The sequence below is a fragment of the Anolis sagrei genome, chromosome 10 (assembly GCF_037176765.1).
Source record: "Anolis sagrei isolate rAnoSag1 chromosome 10, rAnoSag1.mat, whole genome shotgun sequence".
Classification (NCBI taxonomy): domain Eukaryota; kingdom Metazoa; phylum Chordata; class Lepidosauria; order Squamata; family Dactyloidae; genus Anolis; species Anolis sagrei.
In genome coordinates, this window is record NC_090030.1 from 19,815,808 (window position 1) to 19,843,503 (window position 27,696).

Below are 27,696 nucleotides of genomic sequence, written 5' to 3' on the forward strand. Positions count from 1 at the left end.
CAGGCGGGGGGGCAGGGGGCTCCGGCGGCGGAGGATGTGCGCCCGCGCCCTACTGCTCTGCCTCATGCTCGCCCCGGCCGTCCAGAGCAGGTGAGTCCGGCCTGAGGAAGGGAAGGGAGGCAGGGGAGGGGAGGGCAGGGAAGGGAAGGGGAGAGAAGGGAAGGGGAAGGAAGGGGAGGGCAGGAAAGGGAAGGGGAGAGAAGGGGAGAAGGGCAGGGAAGGGGAGAGAAGGGGAGGGGAGGAAGACAGGGAAGGGAAGAGGAGGAAAAGGGAGGGGAGGGGAGGGGAGGGAAGGGGAGAGAAGGGAAGGGGAGGGAAGGGCAGGAAAGGAAAGGGAAGGGGAGAGAAGGGGAGAAAGGCAGGGAAGGGGAGAGGAAGGAAGGGGAGGGGAGGGGAGGGGAAGAAAGAAGGGAAGAGAAGGGGAGAGAAGGGGAGAAAGGCAGGGAAGGGGAGGGGAGGGGAAGAAAGAAGGGAAGGGGAGAGAAGGGGAGGAAGACAGAGAAGGGGAGAGGAGAAGAAGAAGACAGGGAAGGGGAAGAAAGAAGAGAAGGAGAAGGAAGGGGAGAGAAGGAAGGGAAGGGGAAAGAAGGGAAGAGGAAGGAAGGGGAGGGCAGGAAGGGAAGGGGAGAGAAGGGGAGGGGAGGGGAAAAGAAGGTGACAGAAGGGGAGGGGAGGAAAAAAGGTGAGAGAAGGGGAGGAAGACAGGGAAGGGGAGGGAAGAGAAGAGAAGGGGGGAAGGGGAAGAAAGTAGGGGAGGGAAGGGGAGAGAAGAGAAGGGAAGGGGAAAGCAGGGAAGAGAAGGTCTCCAGTGGAACCCTTGAGCCATCTTTCCTTAGACCTTTCCTAAGACCCCCTGGTAATTTTCAACAGTAAGCAAACAGTATTTTGGAGCCCCCCCCCCCCCCCCACCAATCATTGATATATATTTTCTGTTTGTCGTGGGAGTTCTGTGTGCCATATTTGGTTCAATTCCATCATTGGTGGAGTTCAGAATGCTCTTTGATTGTAGGTGAACTATACATCCCAGTAACTACACTTGCCGCATTTGCTCCTTCGCCTGGCCTGCTTTGGGTCTGGAGGCGGGCCTGAAGACCCTGGCGTGTGCACCAAAAGTCACCTAGCCGTCCAGGGGGAGCCTCGGCTTTCTTTCTTTTTTTTTGAGGGGGCGCTCCTCAAGTGGCAGTTGAGGGGCATTTACAGAGGTGCCTCTGCGCCCCTGGCAAAAAAAAGTGTTCTGCGACCGCTTACTTCGCGTAATGGATGAGCCGCCCCTGCCTGTAACATTGGGTTAAACTGCTGAGCTGCTGAACTTGTTGACCGAGAGGTCGCCAGTTCGAATCTGGGGGGGTGGGATGAGCTCCCGCTGTTAGCCCCAGCTTCTGCAAATCTAGCAACTCAAAAACATGCAAATGTGAGTAGATCAATAGGTACCGCTCAGACGGGAAGGTAAAGGTGCTCCATGCAGTCATGCCGACCAAAAGGTTGGCGGTTCGAATCCGGGGAGCAGGGTGAGCTCCCGCTGTTAGCCCCAGCTTCTGCCAACCTAGCAGTTCGAAAACATGCAAATGTGAGTAGATCGATAGGTACCGCTCAGGCGGGAAGGTAACAGCGCTCGATGCAGTCATGCCGGCCACATGACCTTGGAGGTGTCTATGGGCAATGCCAGCTCTTCGGCTTAGAAATGGAGATGAGCACACTCCCAGAGTCATACACGACTGGAATTAATGTCAGGGGGAAACCTTTACCCCACCATAGACTCCCAGGGAGGCCCTTTGCTCCCCCCACCCCACCGCAAAGCACAGCCCCTCCCTCCCTCCCCAAGCATAGCCCTCCCGAGGGTGTGACCTTCCCTTCCCCTTCCCATTCCCCCTCAAGACACGCTCTGCACGGGCTAGAAAGGGGCCCTCCTTCCCTCCTCCTTCCTTCGTGGGGAGGGGGCGCCTGCTCCTCTGCGGAGGAGGACCCTCCCCGTCGGGGAAGAGCACAGATGGGGCGGAGGAGGAAGAGAGAGATTGAGAGAGAGGGAGACAGAGAGAGAGAGAGAGAGAGAGAAAGCGCTCCGTGACAGAATGAGGCGACGCCGGCCCCGTGACGGCCCCCTCCCACGCGCCGCGGAGTGGTCCTGAGTGGGGGGAGGGGGGGAGCGGGGAGGAGCCCCATAGAGGGCCCAAAGGGGGGAGGGGAAGGTGTGGCCGGTGGTGGCACGTGGACCCCTCCCTCCCCTTCCTCTCTCCCTCCCCGGACCTGCCAGTCATGATTTGCGCACGTCAAGCCTCCTCCGAATGCATGCCTTGCAAAAATGTGAGGTCGCCCGTTGCCTGGGGGATAATGGGACATAAAAAGCACTTCCCATCCTCCGTGGTTTCTCCAGCAGAGAAAGCCTTCCCTGGAGTCGTTGCCAAGAGGGTGGGAAAAGGCCATGGAGATGCCAAACATAGAAGTACTGCTTTGAGGAGGGTCGTTAAGGGTCCAAAGGTCCTGGAGAGGTCTGCAGTCAAGGTGGAGTTATGGGAAACAAAGGGAGGGACCTCATAACCTCTGAGAATACCTGCCATAGATGTGGGCAAAACGTCAGGAGAAAATGCTTCTGCAGTCAAGCTCAGCCAGGTGGGAAACAAAGGGAGGGACCTCACAACCTCTGCGAATACCTGCCATAGATGTGGGCAAAACGTCAGGAGAAAATGCTTCTGCAGTCAAGCTCAGCCAGGTGGGAAACAAAGGGAGGGACCTCACAACCTCTGAGAATACCTGCCATAGATGTGGGCAAAACGTCAGGAGAAAATGCTTCTGCAGTCAAGCTCAGCCAGGTGGAGTTATGGGAAACAAAGGGAGGGCCCTCACAACCTCTGAGAATACCTGCCATAGATGTGGGCAAAACGTCAGGAGAAAATGCTTCTGCAGTCAAGCTCAGCCAGGTGGAGTTATGGGCAACAAAGGGAGGGACCTCACAACCTCTGAGAATACCTGCCATAATGTGGACAAAACGTCAGGAGAGAATGCTTCTGCAGTCAAGCTGCAGTCAGGTGGAGTTATGGGAAACAAGGGGAGGGACCTCACAACCTCTGAGAATACCTGCCATAGATGTGGGCAAAACATCAGGAGAAAATGCTTCTGCAGTCAAGCTCAGCCAGGTGGGAAACAAAGGGAGGGACCTCACAACCTCTGAGAATACCTGCCATAGATGTGGGCAAAACGTCAGGAGAAAATGCTTCTGCAGTCAAGCTCAGCCAGGTGGAGTTATGGGAAACAAAGGAGGGACCTCACAACCTCTGAGAATACCTGCCATAGATGTGGGCAAAACGTCAGGAGAAAATGCTTCTGCAGTCAAGCTCAGCCAGGTGGAGTTATGGGCAACAAAGGAGGGACCTCACAACCTCTGAGAATACCTGCCATAGATGTGGGCAAAACGTCAGGAGAAAATGCTTCTGCAGTCAAGCGCAGCCAGGTGGAGTTATGGGAAACAAAGGGAGGGACCTCACAACCTCTGAGAATACCTGCCATAGATGTGGGCAAAACATCAGGAGAAAATGCTTCTGCAGTCAAGCTCAGCCAGGTGGAGTTATGGGAAACAAAGGGAGGGACCTCACAACCTCAGAGAATACCTGCCATTGATGTGGGCAAAACGTCAGGAGAGAATGCTTCTGGAACATGGCCAGACAACCCAAAGGGAGGGAAGCAGTCCTGCCTAGGGCAGGAGCTGAGGACTGGTGGTTACACATTTGGGTTGCTGTGAGTTTTCTGGGCTCTATGGCCATCTTCCAGAAGCATTCTCTCCTGACGTTTTGCCCACATCTATGGCAGGCTCTATGGCCATATTCCAGAAGCATTCTCTCCTGATGTTTTGCCCACATCTATGGCAGGCTCTATGGCCATATTCCAGAAGCATTCTCTCCTGACGTTTTGCCCACATCTATGGCAGACATCCTCAGAGGTTGTCAGGTCTGTTGGAAACAAGGCAAGTGGAGTTTATATATCTGTCAAATAATATCCAGGGTGGGAGAAAGAACTCTTGTCTGCTTGAGGCAGGTGCGAATTGATTAGCATTAAATGGCCTTGCAGCTTCAAAGCCTTGCTGCTTCCTGGCTTTTATGGCCGGAATCACTGAATTGCTGTGAGTTTTCCAGGCTGTATGACCATGTTCCAGAAGCATTCTCTCCTGACGTTTCACCTGCATCTATGGCAGGCATCCTCAGAGGTTGTGAGGTCTATTGGAAACAAGGCAAGTGGAGTTTATATATCTGTGGAATAATATCCAGGGTGGGAGAAAGAACTCTTGTCTGCTTGAGGCAGGTGTGAATTGGGCAGCTTGATTAGCATTAAATGGCCTTGCAGCTTCAAAGCATGGCTGCTTCCTGGCTTTCATGGCCGGAATCACAGAATTACGGTGTGTTTTCCGGGCTGTATGGCCATGTTCCAGAAGCATTCTCTCCTGACATTTTGCCCACATCTATGGCAAGCATCCTCAGAGGTTGTGAGGTCTGTTGGAAACTAGGCAAGTGGAGTTTATATATCTGTGGAATAATGTCCAGGGTGGGAGAAAGAACTCTTGTTTGCTTGAAACTTTTTAGCCAGCTTGATTAGCATTAAATTAGCATTTAGTGGCCTTAAAGCTTCAAAGCCTAGCTGCTTCCTGGCTTTCGTGGCCGGAATCACTGAATTGCTGTGTGTTTTCCGGACTATACGGCCATGTTCCAGAAGCATTCTCTCCTGATGTTTCACCCACATCTATGGCAGGCACCCTCAGAGGTGTGTTTGTTTGTTTTTAATGCAATACAACTGTTTTGGTTTGCTCCTGACACGGTAAATAGATAAACCCACAGAGGTTGTGAGGTCTGTTGGAAAAAAGGCAAGTGGGTTTGATATATCTGTGGAATAATGTCCAGGGTGGGAGAAAGAACTCTTGTCTGTTGGAGGCAAGTGTGGACGTTGTAATTGATCACCTTGATTAGCATTGGAGAGATACATCAGGAGAGAATGCTTCTGGAACATGGTCATACAGCCCGGAAAACTCACAGCAACCCAGCTTCCCTGGAGTTGTTGCCAAACTGGGCTGGGAAAGAGGGTGGGAAAAGACCATGGAGGCACCAAACATGCTGGAGGGGTGAGAAGTACCCCTTTGAGGAGGGTCATTAAGGGTCGTCCAAGGGGCAAAGGTGCTGGATAGGCCTGTAGTCAAGCTCAGGTTGTGGAGTTATGGGGAACATAGGGAGGGTGGAATGGAGGGAGGCACGTCTGAGGATTTGCGGTTTCACATTCCTTCCTGTGATTTGTTTTTTTGGTCCAAAACACTTCTGCTTTGAAGTCTGAGAAAAGCTGCCCAGAAAGCTTGAAATGCTCTGCCACTGGTTTTTGGGGTAATCCCAGTTTTAGTGTCAGATTTGTCCCTATTTATTCCCCTGGTGCAGAGAGGGGCTTATCTGCCGCCTGCAGAGGGACCTTCCTGGCAGAGCCGAGCCCACAGAGGCCTCTCTGGCCTGGCAGGAAGTGGGGAGGGGGCTGCTGGGAGCTCCAGAGGAGGGAGGGAGGCCCCTGGGTGAGGCCTTGCCCTAGGGTTGGCCTTTCCGTTCCATGGGACCACTTTGGACACCCAATAGGAGCCTCAAGGTGTTTCCAAGGCTGTTCATTGAGGCTACACTTCTGGGATATTCCAAGAAGGGCTGAGAATGGCCAGATAGAGATAGGGCTAGGATAGAGAAGCCCTAGGGCTAGAGATAGATAGGGCTAGGGTAGAGAAACCCTAGGAGTAGAGATATAGAGCTAGGGTAGAAGAAACCTAGGGCTAGAGATAGAGATAGGGCTAGGGTAGAGGAGCCCTAGGGCTAGAGATAGAGATAGGGCTATGGCAGAGAAGCCCTAGTGCTAGAGATAGAGATAGGGCTAGGGTAGATGAGCCCTAGTGCTAGAGATAGAGATAGGACTAGGGCAGAGGAGCCCTAGGGCTAGAGATAGGGCAAGGGCAGAAGGGCCCTAGGGCTAGAGATAGAGATAGAGATAGGGCTAGGGCAAATAGGTCCTAAGGCTAGAGATAGAGATATGGATAAAGCTAGGGCAGAGGAGCCCTAGGGCTAGAGATATAGATAGGGCTAGGGTAGAAGAGCCCTAGGGCGAGAGATAGGGCTAGGGCAGAGGAGCCCTAGGGCTAGGGATAAAGATAGGGCTAAGGCAGAAGAGCCCTTGGTCTAGAGATAGGGCTAGGGCAAATAGGTCCTAGGGCTAGAGATAGAGATAGGGCTGGGGTAGAGGAGCCCTAGCGCTAGAGGTAGAAATAGGGCTAGGATATTCCAAGAAGGTCTGAACATGGCCAGAAGCCTGGGAAGGGAGGCACAAGGGACCTGTAATGACTGGAAATGCCAAACCATCCTGGATTGCTGTGAGTTTTCTAGGCTGAATGACCAAGTTCCAGAAGCATTCTCTCCTGACGTTTCACCCACATCTATGGTGGGCAACCTCAGAGTTTGTGAGGTCTGTTGGAAAGTCAGGGAGCACAGTAGACATGCTGTCCTGGTCCGTAGTGTTTCCAATCTCCATGTTTCTTGGAACAGTTTCTCCCCATAGAGATGTTCTCTTGCTTCTCTCCAATGCTAATCAAGGTGATCAATTGCAACATTCACACTTGCCTCAGGCAGACACGTGTCCTCCACTCTGGACATTCCAAAGATATATAATATACCCCACTTGCCTAGTTTCCAACAGACCCCTCAATCTCTGAGGATGCCTGCCATAGATGTGTGTGAAACATCAGGAGAGAATCCTTCTGGAACATCTTCAAAGGGGGGCGGAGGCAGTGGCTAGCAGGAGGAGGCAAGACAAAGGCCTTTTTGGGGAACATGCATCGGAATGTTCAGCCTAATCCTATCTCTAATCTAGCTACTCATTGAGATCTTGAACCCTGAATTTGTGCAGTCCAGGGTTGAAACCCAACACATTGGCCCCAGTTTGGTCTTTTCCTTCTGTGGGGCCACTTTGGACACCCAATAGGAGCCCCGAGATGTTTCCATGACTGTTCACTGAGACCACACTCCTGGGATATTCCAAGAAGGGCTGAGGATGGCCAGGAGGCTGGGTTGGGGGGCACAAAGGACCTGCCATGACTGGAAATACCAAACCGTCCTAGCCACCATCACCAGGTTGCTCTGGGTCCCCAAGTGTCCTCAGTCCTGTGGCTCTGCTTAATAACCTAGGAGTCATAGCTTAGCAAGCCACTGAGTAGCAGAAGTCTCATTTCTGCAGCTCCTTTTGAGTAAACAAGACACGACAGGAATCTGGAGGGTCCAAAGGCGGGAAGACCATTGCTGCTTCTTACTGTGGGGGAATCTGAGCTGTTAGGCTCAAAATAATCCTCAGTTGGGATGATTCCACTGTAAATATAGCAGAGTACCAGAAGTAAACCTCATAACCAGTTGAAACTGGGATAAGCTTCAATTCCTTAGGATTGCAGAGTCAGAACTTTAGGTTTAAGCCTGGCCTTTCTCTGGGCTACTTTGGACACCCAATAGGAGCCCCGAGGTGTTTCCAGGACTGTTAACTGAGGCCACACTCCTGGGATAGTCCGAGAAAGGCTGAGAATGTCCAGGAGGCTGGGAAGGGAGGCACAAGGGACCTGCAGTGACTGGAAATACCAAACCGTCCAGGCCACCATCACAAGGTCCCCAAGTAATGCCCCCAAGTAATGCTACTGTTCAGGTCCTGAAACAATGTTTGGCCGCTGTGATGATCTGGATGAGGGCGAACAAATTGACATTGAATCCAGACAAGACTGAGGTACTCCTGGTCAGTCGAAAGGCCCAACAAGGCATAGGATTACAGCCTGTGTTGGATGGGGTTACACTACCTCAGAAGACGCAGGTTCGCAGCTTGAGTGTGATCCTGGACTCAGTGCCGAGCTTGGAACCCCAAGTTTCGGTGGTGACCAGGGAAGCATTTGCACAAAACTTGTGCACCAGCTGCACCCGTACCTTGGGAAGTCTGACTTGGCCACAGTGGTTCACGCTCTTGTTACATCCCAAATAGATTACTGCAACGCGCTCTACATGGGGTTGCCTTTGAAGACTGTTCAAAAGCTTCAAATGGTCCAAAAGGTGGCAGCAAGGTTACTAACAGGAATGGCACTCAGGGAACACACAACTCCTCTGTTGCATCTGCTTCACTGTCTGCCAATTTGCTACTGGGCACAATTCAAAGTACTGTCTTTAGCCTATAAAACCCTAAACGATTCCAGCCCAGCTTACCTGTCCGAACGTATCTCCTCCTATGAACCATCTAGGAGCTTAAGATCATCTGAGGAGGCCCTGCTCTTGATCCTGCCTACCTCACAAGTGCAATTGGCAGAGACAAAGGACAGGGCCTTCTCAGTGGTGGCCCCCCTCTCCAGGGATATTAGATTGGCCCCCTCCCTCCTGACTTTCCGAAAAAGGTAAAGACCTGGCTCTTTGAGCAAGGTTTTGACAATGCAGCGGAATAGATAACATGGAACTATGAATGATGAACATGGAATGGCCAGATGATGTTACTGGATAATGTTTTTAACAAGATGACACCGATGATTATATGCTTTAACGGTTTTTTATTTATGTTTTATATTGTAATGTTGTTTTTAATGGCACTTTTATGAATGCCTGGCATCGAATTGTGCCAATCTGTAACCCGCCTTCAGTCGCTGTATGGCTGAGAAAGGCGGGCTATAAATATCGTAAACAAATAAATAATAAATACGTGTCCTCAGTCCTGTGGCTCTGCTTAAAAACCCAGGAGCCATTGCTCAGCAAGCCACTGAGGAGCGGAAGTGTCATTTCTGCAGCTTCTTTTGAGTAAACAAGGTACGGGAGAAATCTGGAGGGTCCAAAGAGGGGGGAAGCCTCTGCTATTTCTTACCCTACTCTGGAAAGAAGGAGAGAGGGCCCTGTAGGGACACCCAGGTGCCAGCACCCCTCCTGCTCTCTCTCTTAGTGCTTTCTCCCAGGCTCATATTTGCCATCTAGCTAAGGTCTTACAAAAGCCTTACAGAAGTTGACGAAAATGTCCTTCCTGCCAGTGGACCCTTGTTGGAATGCAGGAGGACCCTTGTTGCCAGTGGGACACCCCTTTCTCTGTCTCTCTCTGTTTTTGCATCGTAATTGGGAACAGAAGGCCGGGTGTCCTTCCTTTCGCCAAATGCAATTAGGGACTGCTGACACTGCAGCGCTCTTGGGAGAATGTCAAGCTTTGCCCCGGGAGGGGACGTCAAATCCCATCTGTCCTTTCCTGGACCTTGGCATAATGGGGCTGACAGGTCCCTTGGCTCTCCTGCTCCTCTCAGGCCACCGCAAAGGCCTTGCTTCTCCCTCCTCTTCTCTCTCTCTTTCCTACACAAACACACACAGGCTTAGAAAGAGACCCACTCATGGGCTCCATTTCTTGGGCAAAAGGGCAGCTTCCTCGGCAAGGAGATTTTGCGAAAGGCCAGGAGCAGATACCTGGTGGGAGCGGCACCGCACTTTCTGCAGGTTGCCAAGCTGAATTGCTCACACTCTGAGTGCCACCATCTCTCTCGCTCTGTTTTGCTCTCGGTGGCAAAAAGCTTTTCGTGGGTGACATCTCCATTAGCGGGCGCCAGGCAGCCCTCCCTCCTTTCCTAATTGCTTGGTGCCTGCAGGAGCTGAGGTGTCACACCTGATACCTGGGAAAAAGAAGAGTGAGGGAGGCACCAGGCTGCCTCTCCCTGACTCTCAGCCCAGAGTCTCCATTCTCTGTGTGTGTCTTGGTAGAATGTGGCCACCTTGTGCTTGGCAGGTGGCCAACGCCAGGCTGGAAAAGGCCCACAACAGACAAACACACACACACACACACTAAGTGCAGCATGTCTTGTGGACCAGCCCTTCGCAACAAAGCACACTAGTTCTGACCAAATGCCCACATTCATCTGAGAGGGACAGAAACTCAGCCTCTAGGAGGGAAAAGGAGCAGCCTCCCCTTTAGTCCTTGGGGCCTAGAGCCACATGCTCTAGAGGGCACCTCTTCCTCAGGTCCCTTCAGACAAATGGGCCACTGTTGGATTTCATCCCTGGACTGCACAAGTCTCTTGTGTCATCAAGTTTCCGGACCTCAATGAATAGCTAGACTAGAGATAGGATTAGGCTGAAGAATTCTCTCCCCCTTCCCCTCCCCACATTCCTATGCATGTTTTCCCAAAAGGACTTTGTCTTTACTCTTCCTCCTTGCCACTCTCTCCTCCCCTTTGATGATGTAGCATTGGAATTCTGTGATGGAACTTCTTTTTTAAATGTATTTTTATTGCCTTGGGCTGGCCATGTGGCCCTTTTGCCAGTCTCTTCTGCTTTTTTTCTACCATATTTATGGTGGAATCACCCCAACTGAAGGTTATTTTGAACCTAACAGCTCAGATTCCCCAACGTATGGTTATGGGCCCAGCACACTTCAGCTGCGCCACTCGGCTATATTTATGGTGGAATTTATTTATTTATTTATTTATTTCGGTTGCTTCTACCCCGCCCTTCTCACCCCCGGGGGGACTCAGGGCGGCTTACAAAAGCAAGGCACAATTCGATGCACGCATAACATACAGCAAAGGACAATAACATCAGTTAACAAACAGCATTCTGGCAATAACAACAGTTAACAGAAAACAATAATTAGTATAGGCAAAAACAACCATAAAACCAATAAAAGCAATAAAACCAATACAAACCTCATTGACGGTCAGCGTTTCTCAATCTCATAGTTCAAATTCCCATTCCACAATTGTCGGTCCTTTCAGTCCTATCCATCTGGCTGTCCATGTCTAATTGTCAGATTGCCCAAAGGCCTGGTCCCACAACCACATCTTTACCTTCCTCCTAAAGGAGAGGAGGGATTTTGATGCCCTAATTTCCCCCGGGAGTGAGTTCCACAGGTGAAGGGCCACCACTGAGAAGGCCCTGCTCCTTGTCCCCACCAGCCTCACTTGTGATAGCGGTGGGGTCGAGAGCAGGGCCTCCCCAGATGATCTCAAATTCCTTGGTGGGACGTAGAAGGAGATACGTTCAGACAGATACGCTGGACCGGAACCGTAAAGGGTTTTATAGGTCAGAACCAGCATCTTGAATTGTGCTCGGAATTGAACCGGCAGCTAGTGGAGCTGACACAGCGGGGGGGTGGTGTGCTCCCTGTATGTCGCTCCGGTAAGCAATCTGGCTGCCGCTCGCTGGACCAGTTGAAGTTTCCTAACAGTCTTCAAGGGCAACCCCACGTAGAGTGCGTTGCAGTAGTCTATACGGGATGTAACAAGAGCGTGGACCACTGTGGCCAGATCAGACTTCCCAAGGTACGGGCGCAACTGGTGCACAAGTTTTAATTGCGCAAAAGCTCTCCCGGCCACTGCTGAGACCTGGGGTTCCAGGCTTAGCGATGAGTCCAGGATCACTCCCAAGCTGCGGAATCACCCCAACTGAGGGTTATTTTGACCCTAACAGCTCAGATTCCCCAAGAAAGGGTTATGGGCCCAGCACACTTGCGCTGCGCCACTTGGCTATGTTTATGGTGGAATCACCCCAACTGAAGGTTATTTTGACCCTAACAGCTCAGATTCCCCAACAAAGGGTTATGGGTCCAGCACGCTCCCGCTGTGCCACTCTGCTATATTTATGGTGGAATCACCCCAGCTGAGGGTTATTTTGACCCTAACAGCTCAGATTTCCCAACATATGGTTATGGGCCCAGCACACTTCAGCTGCGCCACTCGGCTATATTTATGGTGGAATCACCCCAACGGAAGGTTATTTTGACCCTAACAGCTCAGATTCCCCAACAAAGGATTATGGGTCCAGCATGCTCCCACTCTGCCACTCTGCTATATTTATGGTGGAATCACCCCAACCGAGGGTTATTTTGAGCCAAATAGCTCAGATTCCCCAACAGCCATTGTCCCGGGTTCCTTTGCCCCCCTTTTCTGCGGCACAGGCAGGGCCTCCTCCCCATTGGTCTTGGTGTCCATGTGCCCCTCTTTTCCTCCAGGGGGGAGAACGTGGAGGACTATGACTACGACTACCTGAGCACCAACAAGACCTGGGTCCTGGCGCCCAAAGCTCAGGAGGCCGACGCCACTCGCATCCTGAACACTCTGCTCCAAAACTACGACAACAAGCTGAGACCGGATGTTGGCAGTAAGTGCTCCCCCTTCTGTCTCCCCAAGAGGCCAACTGCTGGGTGGGGAGAGGGCAGCTTTTCTGCTGAGTCCTAAGAAGGGGACCCCAAACTGCTAGCAGCAGCTACTGAGGGCTGGAGGTGGGGCATGTGTGCAAAAACCCAGTCGCCCACAAATGCTAAGCACATAGTCACAAGGTTCCCAAAGGTAGCACCGATTCCCAAAAAGTCACAGGACATTTTGGGGAGGGTTTGTGGATGGTGGAACGGAGGTCTTCTGAAAAAAACAGAGGGCAAAGTGAGGAGGAGAAGCATGGAGAGAGGGGCAACACAGATGAGGGATGCAGATGAGATGAGGCCAATGCAGGCATTGAGGAGGCATTGAGGAGTTTGTAAAACTAGACAACTAGACCTTTAAAATGGTTGTGCATCCATTGCTGCAATCATTTCATGGCTGGACGTTTTGCTTGACTGTACAGTTAGGTGGCTTTTTGGGTTCTGTGAGCTGTTCTGGGTGCAGGTATTTCTGCAGAGAAGTGGCACAAAATGTCTCAAGAGCCTGTCCAGTTCCCCGTTTCCCCAGCTGATCCTCCTCTCTCTCTCTCTCTCTCTCATTCTCTCTCCCTGTGGACCCCTTTTCCTCCTGGTAGTCAAGCCCACTTTCATTGACGTTGACATCTACGTGAACAGCATTGGGCCGGTTTCTGTGATCCACATGGTGAGTAGGGCTTTCTGGGAAAGTTCTGTGTGGGTGTGTGTATCTATCTGTATATCCTGCACAAGGTTAGAGAGGGAGCTCGGGGAAGGCTGGATTTCTTTGTCAGTTGGGTTAGGCCCATTGGGCTCATTGAATTGACAGTGGGGAGGACTTTTTCCGCCTCTCAGCATACCTGGTCTAGTCTCTTTGAGCTGGTGCTGGTGGAGGATAGAACCCCTAGTTCGAATGCGGGGAAAGTGGGTTGAGCTCCCTCTGTCAGCTCCAGCTTTCCATGCAGGGACATGTGAGAAGTCTTCCACTAGGATGGTAAAACATCAAAAATATCCAGGTGTCCCCTGGGCAACATCCTTGCAGACAGACAATTCTCTCACACCAGAAGTGACTTGCAGTTTCTCAAATTGCTCCTGACCCAAAAAAAAAAAAAAGGATTGATAGTGGGGAGGACTTTCTCCACCTCTCACCATACCTCGCCCAGTTTCTCTGAGCTGGTGCTGGTGAAGGATGAGGCTGGAGACACAGGTCTCATAATGGGATAGTCCTTGCCAAGGAATTATTGGGGTGGGAGAGACTCGTCCTCTGGTCCTCTCCTGGTGGGATCATTGGAGGGGCAGAAGAGCCTTGTTCAGCCCTTGGTAAGGGCTTCAGACCCTTTGTTGCTCACTTGCAATGAGCCTCCAAGTTCCTTCTGCACACAAGGAGACCCCCTCCTGCCTTGGATGCCGAATGACGTGGAAGGGATGTCTGCAGCGCATCCTAATGAAGGGCTGTCTGCCTTTGTGGAGCAGCACAGGATGCAGAAGGGAGGGACACATTTTTCACAAAAGAGGAAGGTGACCCCTCTGCCCGCACCTCCCCCCTCCGATGTTCCTCCTCTTCTTGATTGGGATGCTTTCGTATTCCCCAAGCTGCTTCATGGGAAGGAAAAGTATGAGGACGAAAGGCAGGAGCGGCCTGGCTCGGAAGGGTTGCAGCAGAATCACCTAAATATGGAATCCTTGCGTGACGAAGGTGACAGATTTGGAGCTGAGGAGGTGGAGGAGACGGTGATGGTGGTGGCAGCTGTGGCAGAGGTGGGAGGGAAGCCAGGATTAGGACCCAACAGAAGGCAGGAGCAGAGCAGACCTGGTCCCAGTTGAGAGGCACAGGGAGGCCTGCTGAGGACCCAAAAGGAACCCTTTGGACCCCAGATCAGTCACCATCCCTCCCACCCCACCTATTATGAAGAGTCCACCTTGACTGTCCCATTTGAACTTGATGGAGCAACCCTGGCTAACAGCCGTTGCTCCTCACACTGCACTTGCAGGGGCCTTGCCAACTTGGGGAGTCCAGCCTTCCTCTCCTCCCCCTCTTCCTCATTAAGACCAGAGCTTCACCTTCTGGAGAGCCAGCAGGTTGTTGTTCTCCTCTGAGGAGCACCTGGCTGATGTCACGTCTGTCTCAGTACAAGGATGTCTCTGAGTCCCCCAGGCAAGGACGACTGAGCGGAGGAGCTAAACAGATGCATCTTGGCCATCGTGGTCCGGTGCAGATGATGTGGAGGAAGGGAGGGAGGGCGATGGGATGCCGAAGGAAGAAAAATATGGCATCAATGCAATGAAAGGGAGATGGTGGTGGAGTATAAATAAAGATTATTATTATTATTACTATTACTATTCTCTCAAGGTGGGCTTTACAGCAATCTAAGATGGGGGATGCCATGTATAGCTATGTGGGGGGAAGTCATAGGGAGGAGGGAGAAAGCTTGTTTTCTGCTTCCCTGGAGACTAGGACACGGAACAATGGCTTCAAACTACAGGAAAGGAGATTCCATCTGAACATTAGGAAGAACTCCTGACTATGAGAGCTGTTCAGCAGTGGAACTCTCTGCCCTGGAGTGTGGTGGGGGCTCCTTAGAATTATAGAATCATAGAATCATAGAATTGGAAGAGACCTCATGGGCCATCCAGTCCAACCCCCTGCCAAGAAATAGAAAAATTGCATCCTTCTTTGAAGGCTTTTAAGCATTCCCCCTGAAGACGCAGGTTCGCAGCTTTGGTGTGATCCTGAAGTTATCGCTGAGCCTGGAACCCTTTTGCGCCAGCTGCACCCGTACCTTGGGAAGTCTGACTTAGCCATGGTAGTCCATGTTCTGGTTACATCCTGTATAGACTACTGGAATGTGCTCTACATGGGGCTGCCTTTGAAGACTGCTCGGAAGTTTCAAATGGTCCAACGGGCGGCAACCAGGTTACTAATAGGAGTGGCGCTCAAGGAGTGTACAACCCCTCTGCTGCACCAACTCCAGTGGCTGCCAGTTTGCTACCTGGCACAATTCAAAGTGCTAGCTTTAGCCTTTAAAGCCCTAAACAGTTCTGGCCCAGCTTACCTGTCCGAATGCATCTCTCCCTATGAACCATCTAGGTCTCTAAGATCATCTGGGGAGGCCCTGCCCTTGGTCCTGCCTCCTTCGCAGATGTGACTGGCAGGAACGAGAGACAGGGCCTTCTCAGCGGTGGCCCCTCGGCTATGGAATGCCCTCCCTAGGTATATCAGATCGGCCCCCTCTCTCCTAATATTTTGAAAAAGAGTTAAAGCCTGGCTCTTTGAGCAAGCATTCACAGATGCAGTGTAGCAGGCTAATTTAGATCCACGGAACGATTGGACGATGCGACTGGAAAATGATTTTAGTAATGAGACGCCGAGGACTTGTGTGTTATTGTTTTTATATGGTTTATACTATATGTTAATGTTTTGACTATATTTTATGTTGTTGGAGGCATTGAATTATGCCAATTGTAAACCGCCTTTAGTCACCTTTGGGCTGAGAAAGGCGGTATATAAATATGGCAAATAAATAAATAAATAAATGAGCAGAAGCTGGATGGCCTGTTTGGAGGTGCCTTGAATGCAATTTTCCTGCTTCTTGGCAGGGGGTTGGACTGGATGGCCCATGAGGTCTCTTCCAACTCTATGACTCTATGATTCTATGCCCTCATTCCTGCCAAGGATGGGGAGGGGGGTGTCACTGCGCCCTTGGGTGCCACCTGCCTCCCCTTCTCCCTCCCTTCTGCTGGCCCCACATGAGTTGAGGCGTGGAGTCTGCAGCAGGTACCGTTTCTCCATGAGAAATCACACAAGGCCAGGCTCCAGGGTGCCGAACTCATTTTGGCGATGCAGAGTTCAGCACAGGCAGAATAAAACCTCATGGCAGTCATGTCTGCCTGGTCTCATCTCTCTCCCAATCCCACATAAAGCCCAGGGGAGCTTTAATTCCTGGTCTCCTCTTTGTGCCCAAAGCTTGTTTTGCTTTCAGTCTCTGCATTCCTGCTCTGAATAAAGGGGAGGGGGCGGGCACGTAACTCTTATTTCTTGCCAACTTCCCCCCTCTTGCAAGGGACCTGCTTCTGTGTGCAAAAGAGGCAGATTGTGGAGGGACTGGAAATCAAATTGTTGTCATTGGAAGGAGCAGTGAAACATACCAAGAGTCTAAGCGGCCATGGTTTCTGCCTGCGTGTTTTGACTGAGCTGCATTTAGTAACGCATTTCCAATGAGTTATGTGCATCCAGATTGCCAGAGACTCAGCGGAGACTTGGAGTGAAAGGGAGATGTGTGCGCAGAGTGGATTAAACCACGTGGGTCTCTTCTCTGCCTGCGGCTCCCTTTCCTGCAAACCTGGCACACTTGCGAAGGCCTTTGTCCTGGGCTTTTCTTGCTCCCGACTCCACCATGAAGCATCCCTCTGGCTTCATTATTGTTATTATTCTTGTTGTGTTTATTATTCCTTGCTGAACTTGCCGACTGAAAGGTTGGCGGTTCGAATCCAGGGAGCAGGGTGAGCTCCCGCTGTTAGCCCCAGCTTCTGCCAACCTAGCAGTTTGAAAACATGCCCCCTAGAATTTTTGAACTTGCACTAATTTCAGCCCAGCCTTTTAAATTGCCTTGAACAGGCAGGATTACTTTTAATATATATGTGTTATGGCAACAATTTTTATGCTTATATTGTTTTGTGAATCTTATGGTTATATTGTTTACTCTGTATGTATTGATGATCTTACTTGGAAACCATTCTGAGTCCCCTCGGGGAGATAGAGCAGTATATAAATAAGGTTTTATAATGTGAGTAGATCAATAGGTACTGCTTCTGTAGTAAGGAAACAGCGCTCCATGCAGTCATGCTGACCACATGACCTTGGAGGCGTCTACGGACAATGCCAGCTCTTCGTCTTAGAAATGGAGATGAGCACGACCAACCAGAATTGGACTTAATGTTTACCTTTACCTTATATGGCCTGTTTTTTCTATCTACAATGAGACTCCATTTGCCTGGAAGGATGTCATGAGTCCTCTTCTTAGCAGCCCTGTCTCAGCCAAGGCACCAGAGGCTCTTCCCAGCTCAAACCTCCCCCCAAATAAGCAGATTGTAGGGTGTTCCTAATTGTGTCCTATGAGTAGGAGATCCAGGTCTGAGACCACCCACTCCTCACCAGATGGAGTTGGAGAGGTCCTCTGTGCTTCTGACGTGAAGAACAAGGGAATGTGCCCTGGATCCAAACCAGAGTTGAATAGTGGTTCAACATGGAGGCGCTATTGTCACTGGCCCTTCTCTGATGGAGATGACCCATAGCACCTGATCCCCCCCCCCGTGCCCCCTCCCCAAGACCTCCGATCACCCTGTTCTCATGCTCTGTTCCCCACAGGAGTACACCATCGACATCTTCTTTGCCCAGACCTGGTACGACCGGCGCCTGCGCTTCAACAGCTCCCTCCAGGCGCTGACCCTCAACACCAACATGGTCAGCCGCATCTGGATCCCAGACACCTTCTTCCGGAACTCTAAGAGGGCAGATTCACACTGGATCACCACCCCCAACCAGCTCCTCCGGATCTGGAGTGATGGCAAAGTGCTCTACACACTCAGGTGCCCCAAGGACCAAAGACTCAGTGGGTGACAGGAGAAGGGGGGGGGGGTCCAGACTGGAAAATGGGATGGGGTTGTGTGGGGGGAAAGGCAGGGGGAGCTCCCACCCCACTGTTTAAATGGCCACCTCTCCAACTAACACTTCACTCTCTACCTAGGCTGACCATTGAAGCTGAATGCCTCCTCCAGCTGCAGAACTTTCCCATGGACACCCACTCCTGCCCCTTGGTCTTCTCCAGCTGTGAGTACCATCGTCTTGAGGAGGGGACCTTGGTCAGAAGCCACCTGAAGGGCCACCTTGTCCAGGAGGATGAGGGGGGGGGGGAGTTGCACCCAATGGTCTATAGGCTGAGGAGAAGCCCTCTCTCACTCACTCCCTCCTTCTGCAGCTACCTCACCCCTTCCATCCTACCTTGAGCAAAGAGGGAATATGAGGGGTGGGTTGCAAGTGTAGCCTCACAGCCCTGCCAGCCTTTTTTGTTCCCTGGGGCCTATTCTTTGAGGATTGAGGCAACAACAGCCCCCTCCACGCACACAGCAAGTTGTTGGGTGAGTGGGCTTATTAACAAAAGACCCTCCTCATAACTGCACAGCAGAGTAACTTCTTAGCAGCACCGTGACCCAGCAACAGTACTCCAAAGTGATAAAAAAAGAACAAAAACACAAAGACCAATGTTATCCCTTCCATAGGAGGCTTTTCTTTATAGCAAAAAATATGGTTGCACTATTTACACAAATAAGGTTTCCATAACACAAATAAACAACTTCATAGTATATGGCATTCTCTCCTGACGTTTCACCTGCATCTATGGCAAGCATCCTCAGAGGTGAGCCCCCGGTGGCACAGTGGGTTCAACCCCTGTGCCGGCAGGACTGAAGACCGACAGGTCGCAGGTTCGAATCCAGGGAGAGGCAGATGAGCTCCCTCTATCAGCTCCAGCTCCTCATGCGGGGTCATGAGAGAAGCCTCCCACAAGGATGATAAAACATCAAAATCATCTAGGCATCCCCTGGGCAACGTCCTTGCAGAAGGCCAATTCTCTCACAACAGGATTCTCCTGACACGACAAAAAAAAAATCCTCAGAGGTAGTGAGGATGTTTGCCATAGATGCAGGAGAAACGCCAGGAGAGAATGCCTCTAGACCATGGCCATATAGCCCGAAAAAACCTACAACAACCCAGTTATTCCAGCCATGAAAGCCTTCGACAACTTCATAGTAGCTTTACACGCAGCAGCCTTCACACCTGAGTTTTCTCACATGAGGCTTCTCTCACACAGAGGTTTACCTCACATTTCTCAGGATGACGGCTTTGGCCCACTAACTCAAACAGGCTTTAGCCTACTCATTCTCCTCAGGACGACACTAGCTTTGGCTCACTAACTCAAAGAGGCTTTGGCCTACTAACTCTTTCAGTGCTTGACTCAAACTTTTGTGATCAAAAACCCAGTTAATTTTTAATATTTCTGACACAAGTGACATCTATAGGCTCATGTGCTCTCACACTGCTGACCTCAGAAAGGACCAGAAGGAAGACTAGAAGGCCCTGCCACTACTCGCTCCTTTAAAGGAGACAGACCCCTCTTGGCTTCCAATGTTTGTGGGGGGGGGGCTACTGGCTATTTCCTCCTCCTTTCCAGGACTCCAAGCCCAGCAAGACCCTGAATCACTAAGATCCTCATCCCTGAAATAACAGCAGCGGTGGCACAGTTGCTCTCCGCTCTCTCCCTCCCCCCCCCCCTCGCCTGGGCCCATCTTGGCTAATTAACAGGACACGCCACGCTCACTTGGCAATTAATTATAAGCACAGTGGAGTGGCGCTGGGAGGTCTCCCCCCTCCCCAACCCATCTCTCTCAGAGGCATCAGAATTGCCGCTTCCAAGTAGATCTGACATTTCGCTTTGCAGATGAACCGGGCAGGAAACTCGCCGGGAGCCCCATCTCTGCTCTGCCTGGGAAAGCACCCTGCCTGCCCCCCTCCCCATCCTTCTCCTGTGAGGCCCAAGGAAGAGCAGGCAAGGGGCAAAGCACTTCCAAGGGTCCCTCTCTCACCACCTTGCCTTCCCCCTGGGTGAGGTGTGGATAACAGATGCCTCCTTTTGTTGCCCCCCCCCCCTTGCTGTGCTCAATCCCTCCCAGATGGCTATCCAAGAGAGGAGATCATCTATCGCTGGAGGAGGTACTCCATTGAAGTCTCCGACCAGCGCACATGGAGGCTCTATCAGTTTGACTTCATTGGCCTGAGGAACACGTCCGAGGTTCTGCGGACAGGGGCAGGTGAGACCTCTCCTCAGAGGTGGGCATCCAGGCAAGAAGTCTAGGCCAAGTAAGAACATTGCAAGGTGCAATGGGCAAGGGACAGCTGACAGGATGGGGAGCAGACTATTTGTAGGGAAGCCTTCCCCATTGAGGACACTCAGGATGCCTTGAGACAACAGCTAGAGCAATGTTTCTCTACCTGGGGGTTGGAATCCTGGGCGGGGGGAGACACGAGGGGGTATCGGATGGGTTGCCAAAGACCATCAGAAAACACATTATTTTCTGTTGGTCATGGGAGTTCTGTGTGGGAAGTTTGACCCAAGTCTAATGTTGGTCTTCAAAATGCTCTTTGGTTGCAGGTGAACTATTAATCCCAGCAACTACAATTCCCAAATGTCAAGATTCTATTTTCCCCAAACTCCACCAGTGTTCACATTTGGGCATATGGAGTATTCATGTACAGTTTGGTCCAGATCCATCATTGTTTGAGTCCACATTGCTCTCTGAATGTAGGTGAACTACTACTCCAAAACTCAAGGTCAAGGCCCACCAAACCCTTCCAGTATTTTCTTTTGGTCATGGGACTTCTGTGTGCCAAGTCTGATTCAGTTCCATTACTGGTGGAGTTCAGAATGATCCACCAGTGTTCACATTTGGGCATATTGATTATTGTGCCAAGTTTGGTCCATATCCATCATTGTTTGAGTCCACAGTCCTCTCTGAATGTAGGTGAACTACAACTGCCAAACTCAAGGTCAATGCCCACCAAACCTTTCCAGAGTTTTCTGTGGGTCGTGAGAGTTCTGTGTGCCAAGTTTGATTCAATTTCATCATTGCTGGACTTCAGAATGCTCTTTGATTGTAGGTGAACTATAAATCCCAGGAACGACAACTCCCAAATGACAAAATCAACCCCCCCCCCCCAATCCCACCAGTATTCAGATTTGGGTGTATTGGGTATTTGTGCCAAATTTGGTCCTGTGAATGAAAATACATCCTGCATATCAAATATTTACATTATGATTCATAACAGAAGCAACATTACAGTTAGGAAGTAGCAACAAAAATAATTTTATGGCTGGGAGTTGCCACAAACTGAGGAACTGTATTAAGGGGTCATGTCATTAGGAAGGTTGAGAAACACTGAGCTAAAGAAAGACAGGAAGGTAGCTTAAGCATCCCCCTGCCCTTTGCCTGGGAAAGTGGCTTTCCCACCACCACCACCCCAGCCACGATAAGGCTGCTACACGACTTCCTCCTCCAAATCTATGGCAGACAGTGTCCTTGTGAGTGCTGTTATGGACATTTCCCCAAAACAGCAGAGTAAACATACAAAAAAGAATACTTAGTATAGAGCAGGCATGGGTAAACTTCAGAGTTGCTCCTTTGGAGGGACAGAGTTCAGCACCTTGGAGAGCTCACATGAAGCTGATTGCCAAGCAAGGAGGTTTGAGGTTGACCTGAACCCTGGTCTCCAGACATTTTCAGGATCAAGGAAGGAAGCAGAGCATGCATGGGCCAACTTGGGCCCTCCTTCCAGGTGCTTTGGACTTCAACTCCCACAATTCCTAACAGCCTCAGGCCCCTTTTCAATCTGAGGATGAAAAGGATGGGAGGGAAAAGAACAAAGAGTGAAAGAAAACAGAACAACAACAGGCCTTCAGGAATGAAAGAGAAAGAAGGGAGTCTCTCAGCCTCACTTAATTCTATCAATCTGCTTCTCATTGAGGACTACAGACTTGCGCAGTGTGAGGTTGGATTCCAACAAGGGCCACATGTACAAGACTCCATTGCAGGCCCGTAGCCAGGATTTTGTTTCGAGGGGGGGGAGGGCTGAGTTTGGTTCGGGGGGGGCTGAGTCTGAGTGAAAGAGGGTCTGCCCTAGCAAACCTTTTGTATCATTACCCCAATACCCCCATGCATATGGGATATATTGAGCATGGTGATCAGATCATGATATGAATAAACATAACAGTTTAAATAATGTACCAGTAAAGCCTTCTCGTGGACCACCATGAGAATTTGGGGGGGGGGGCTGAAGCCCCCCGAGCCCCCCCCCCCCCCCCCCCGGCTACATGCCTGCTCCATTGTATGCTCTTTTTCTTTGTGGCAATGGCAGGAGGTCACGCTGGGCTTCTAAGGGCGGGTCCTACAAGCCCTGAGGCCCAGGAGGCAGTCAGGCTGGACCAGAATGGAGTCTGCGGTGGTGGGTGGCTGGTCTGTGCTGTGTCCCTGAGCATCTGTGGCTCCTTCTCTCCCTCCCTAGGAGAATACATGGTCATGACGGTCTCCTTTGACCTGAGCAGGAGGATGGGCTACTTTGCCATCCAGACCTACATCCCCTGCATCCTCACTGTGGTCCTCTCCTGGGTCTCCTTCTGGATCAAGAGGGACTCCACTCCGGCCCGGACCTCACTTGGTAAGAGAGGGAGGGAAGGGTGGGTGGAAGGGGGTACAGTACTCCCTTGGCCCCTCAATGGCCCACCATCCAGGATGATTCCAGGAGCCTCTTTTGAGGATCAGGGTTCCTGAGCTCAGGAAGCACTTCCTGGCCAAATTCTGCCATTGTCCCAATTAGGCATGCACAACAGCCAAAAGAACATGACTGGGATGGCCTGCAAGTCCAGTCCAGGTCTTTTGGACTTTCTTACTTAACTGCCCCTCTCCTTCAATGCAGTTAAGTAAGAAACCCCTTCTCCATCATTGAGGGGCATGCTGAGACCAGTGGGGAGTCTACCCTGCCTCTCCCCGGATTCGTGTCAGGAGCGACCTGAGAAACTGCAAGTCGCTTCTGGTGTGAGAGACTTGGCCGTCTGCAATGATGTTGCCCAGAGGACGCCCGGATGATTTGATGTTTTTATCATCCTTGTAGGAGGTTTTTCTCATGTCCCCGCATGAGGAGCTGGAGCTGATAGAGGGAGCTCATCCGCCTCTCCCTGGATTCGAACTCGTGACCTGTTAGTCTTCAGTCCTGCCGGCACAGGGGTTTAACCCTCTGCACCACCGGGTGTGCTGACAGGATTGCTGACTGACAGCTTCAAATCCAAGGAGAGCAGGTTGAGCTCCCTCTGTCAGCTCCAGCTCCCCATACAGGGACATGAGAGAAGCCTCCCTCAACCTGCTGCCTATTCTCCCCCAAACACACACAGGCATCACCACTGTGCTGACCATGACCACGCTGAGCACCATCTCCCGCAAGCACCTGCCCCGGGTCTCCTACATCACGGCCATGGACCTCTTTGTCTCCGTCTGCTTCATCTTTGTCTTTGCCGCCCTCATGGAATATGCTACCCTCAACTACCTGGTGGGGAACAAGAAGCCTCCACCGCTGTGCAGCAGCAGAAGCAATCATAATCCAAGCAGTAGAAGTACTCAACGCGGTGGCGGCCATCAACAAAGCAGCAACAGTCGAGGGGGGACCAGACTGGTGAGTGGGGGGCAGGGAGGAGTCAGGGTGGTCCCCCTCACCAGCTAAAGGCCTGGGTGTTTGGGGTCTTCCTGTTGAGTGAGTAGTGTTATTGACAAAAGACCCTCCTCATAAATGTACAGCAGAATAACTTATCAGCAGGAGTGTGACCCAACACCAGTAGCCCAAACTGATAAAAAGAACAACAAACACACAGATCAGTGTTATCTTTTCCATAAGCTTTTCTTTCTAACAAAATAATATGGTTGCACTATTTACAAAAACAAGGTTTCCATAACACAAGTAAAGTTCTTTATACTTTCTTCTTTGCTTCCACGCTGCGCTTCTTTCTCATGCAGATAAAAAGCTTCACTCTCACAGAGCCTCTTCACACTAAACTTACACGGGAGCTTCACACACTAGCCTTATGCACACAGCAGCCTTCACATTGGCATTTTACACATGAGGCCTTCAACCTGAGGCTTCTCTCACTGAAGCCTTCTCACACCCGGCCTCCTACACACTGAGGCCTACTAACTCTGAGGCATTATCATGCTGAGGACTGGAGCTTTCTCATACTGAGGCTTCTCTCATATTGAGGGAAACTAACACTGAAGCATACTAAGCTACAGGCACACCTGCTTATATTGAACTGCAGCTTTTGTGGAGTCATTGCATCCATTTAACCCTTTCAGTGCCTGACTCACATTTTGGCAATTCAAAATAACTAGTTAATTTTTAATATTTCTGACACTTCCAGCCTCTAGTGGTTTTTTTGTTTGTTTTGTTTTTGTCGTGTCAGGAGCAACCTGAGAAACTGCAAGTCGCTTCTGGTGTGAGAAACTTGGCTGTCTGCAATGACATTGCCCAGGGGACGCCCGGATGATTTGATGTTTTTATCTTCCTTGTGGGAGGCTTCTCTCATGTCCCCGCATGAGGAGCTGGAGCTGATAGAGGGAGCTCATCCGCCTCTCCCTGGATTCGAACCTGCGACCTGTTGGTCTTCAATCCTGCCGGCACAGGGGTTTAACCCACTGTGCCACCGAGTGTGCTGACAGGATTGCTGACTGACAGCTTCGAATCCAGGGAGAGCAGGTTGAGCTCCCTCTGTCAGCTGCAGCTCCCCATACAGGGAAATGAGAGTAGCCTCCCACAAGAATGGTAAAACATCAAACATCTGGGTGTCCCCTGGGCAATGTCCTTGCAGACGGCCAATTCTCTCACACCAGAAGTGACCTGACACACACATACAAAAGCCTTCTGCCTGTCTACCTGCTTTCCTCAGCCTTCCCTGACATGCTCTCCACCTTCTGCCCCTGCAGCTAACTGGCCATGCCCACCTGGTACCCTCCTATACGGCCATCCACATCAACAGCCTGGTGACCTGGCCACCTGACATGGAGGAGGAGAGCGAGGAGCTGGACCCGGCTGCGTCCTGCAACTGCGCAGAAGGAGAGGAGTGCCGGCGGTTCTTCTGCTGCATCGAGGACTGCCGGACGGGCGCCTGGCGCGAAGGCTACCTCCGCATCCACATCTCCCGCCTAGACTCCTACTCTCGGGTCTTCTTCCCCACCGCCTTCCTGCTCTTCAACATTGTCTACTGGATGGCTTACCTCTATCTCTAGCTCCCCCAACAACAAGGACTTGCCTGGAGGCAACAAGACATAGCCAGTGGAGTTGGGGGCGGTCACTGTGTTACCCACTTGGCTGTGAGAGAGGGACCTCGAGAGGGCATCCAGCCCAACCCTCTGCTGGTGCAGGAGGGCCTTCTGCGCAGATCCTCTGCACCCCGTCCTGGAAACATCTCCTGAAGGGAGGAGGCATCCCTTCATTCCAAGGCTGGCTGGCCATCACGTCATGAAGAGGGGCAGCCACGCAATTGGTGCAAGCTCCCATAGTCCCTTTACGTTCCATTCTTGCACTATTTAGGTCCATGACTGCAAGTGTGCTTGGAATAGGTCTTACTGGCTAAGGGAGTGTGCATTTCATGGGGGAAGCAGAGAAAATGGGGGGAAGCTGTGAGATTTTGAGACTTCCCCACCTCACCCTCCACACATATATTTATTTGGGGGTTTTTCTTTGTCAGGAGCAGCTTGAGAAATTGCAAGTTGCTTCTGGTGTAAAAGAATTGGCCGTCTGCAAGGACGTTGCCCAGGGGATGCCTGGATGTTTGATGTTTTACCATCCTGGTGCGAGGCTTCTCTCATGTCCCCACATGGGGAGCTGAAGCTGACAGAGGGAGCTCAACCCAGTCTTTCTGGGAAAGTCAGAGCCCAGCAGCTGAGGTTCTGGCCCTGCAGGGGGGAGATGGGGTGAGGTGGGGTGGCTGCCTCTAAATTAAACCTCACAAGCTGCTCCAGTTGCTCCCAGCCTCATCCCATTAACATTTACTCCTGATGTAAATTACAAATAAATGTTTTGAGGAAGAGAGACTTTTGGAGTAAGCGTCACATTAAAAGCCTGTCTCCGGAAGAGATGCAGGAGGCGGGAAAGAGGCTGACAGGGCCAGCTGGGCCCCACTTTCGGAGAGCAAATCCCGTCAAGGCCCGAGAGATGGGCTCCGACACTGCGGAATATGATCCGAATAATGAAGTGTCATGTTTAATTCGTTCAGAATGTTTGCCTTGTGCGGTGTTGGGAAGCCGGGGTGAGAGCCTGGCGACACTGGCATCCTTGGCACACTGGCATCCGCACGGGTGCCTTGGATGGAGCCGAGCAAAGCCGTGAGGCAGGGAATGGATGTAGATGGCTAGCCTGGGAGGACTCAGTTGGGAGTGGGATGCCATGGGCCATGCAAGTCCTCAGCGTTTTGTCACCCGCGCTGCTGCCTATGAGGCATGCAAACCCTCCTTCCCTCTGTCTCCATGTCTGCTTCAAAAGGTGCCATCTTTCCAGAGAGAGGCAAGAAGACCCCTGACATGGTGTGCAGTGGACAAGAGAGGAATTCCCTTTTTCTAAAGGAGCCCCCAGTGGTCAGTGGGTTAAACCGCTGAGTTGCTGAACTTGCTAACTGAAAGGTCGCAGGTTTGAATTGCGGGAAGTGGGGTGAGCTCCCACTGTTAGCCCCAGCTTCTGCCAACCTAGCAGTGTGAAAACAAGCAAATGTGAGTAGATCAGTAGGCACTGCTCCAACAGGAAGGTAATGGCACTCCGAGTCATGCTGGCCACATGACCTTGGAGGTGTCTATGGACAACGCCGGCTCTTCAGCTTAGAAATGGAGATGAGCACCAACCCCCAGAGTTGGACACGGTTGAACTTAATGAAAACATGCAAATGTGAGTAGATCAGTAGGTACCACTCCGGCGAGAAGATAATGGTTCTCCATGCAGTCATGCTGGCAACATGACCTTGGAGGTGTCTATGGACAACGCCGGCTCTTCCGCTTAGAAATAGAGATGAGCACCAACCCCCAGAGTTGCACACGGCTGAACTTAATGAAAACATGCAAATGTGAGTAGATCAATAGGTACTGCTCCGGCGAGAAGATAATGGTGCTCCATGCAGTCATGCTGGCCACATGACTTTGGAGGTGTCTATGGACAACGCCGGCTCTTCGGCTAAGAAATAGAGATGAGCACCAACCCTCAGAGTTGGAGACAACTGGACTTTAATGTCAGGGGGAAACCTTTACCTAAAAGGAAAGAAAAAGATGCCTCCCATATCTCCTCTGGAATATTTTTTTTTCATTGTGATTTACTTCAGGGACACACACCAATGCCATGAATTGTGTTCTTTTCCCTTGTTGCTTTATTATAACCAGGGCCAGCTTCAGGTTTAGGAGGGCATGGGGCAAAATGTGCCCAGGAGGACTCTACCCCCTCTGAGTGGCAGTTGCCACTGACGTTGCTGCTCCTCTTCGTCCTCCTTCTCTCCAATGGTGCCAAAACTTCTTTGCCAACAAGGAGGGTGCTCTTCCTCCTCCTTCTTCTCTTCCTTCCTTTGCAGGCCCAGGTGGCCAGGTGTTTGGCCTGGGAGAAGCACAGCTGGGAGGGGGCTGGTCCAGGTGTGGACACAGCTGAGCCTCCCCAGAGCCAGGCCCCTTCCCTCTCCTCTTCTCCCCCTTTGCAGCCCTCCAGGTCTCTGAGCAGGGAGCAGAGGCACAGGAGGCATTTTGGCCTGCGGTGGATCCGCCGCCCTGCCATTCACGAGGCGTTGTCCCCGGCTGCACCCTTTCCCATTCAGGTCTCCACACGCAGCTCCCTCCTCCTCTCAGCCATATTTCTCCCTGTACTTTGGCCACTGCTGAATGTGCATCTCTCCATCATTTGCCATGAAATAAATCTGTTTTTGCAATTTG

The 27,696-nt window shown here is 51.3% G+C and overlaps 1 protein-coding gene across 1 annotated transcript; it reads left to right on the top strand.

Annotated features, from left to right (window-relative positions):
- LOC132762925 (gamma-aminobutyric acid receptor subunit gamma-4-like) lies at positions 1 to 27,696 on the top strand. The gene is made up of 9 exons (XM_060756174.2): positions 1 to 90; positions 11,989 to 12,137; positions 12,768 to 12,835; positions 17,513 to 17,733; positions 17,892 to 17,974; positions 19,873 to 20,010; positions 22,259 to 22,411; positions 23,142 to 23,419; positions 24,721 to 27,696. The coding sequence occupies exons 1-9, from the start codon at positions 35 to 37 to the stop codon at positions 25,021 to 25,023; spliced, it is 1,449 nt and encodes a 482-aa protein (XP_060612157.1). The 5' UTR covers positions 1 to 34; the 3' UTR covers positions 25,024 to 27,696.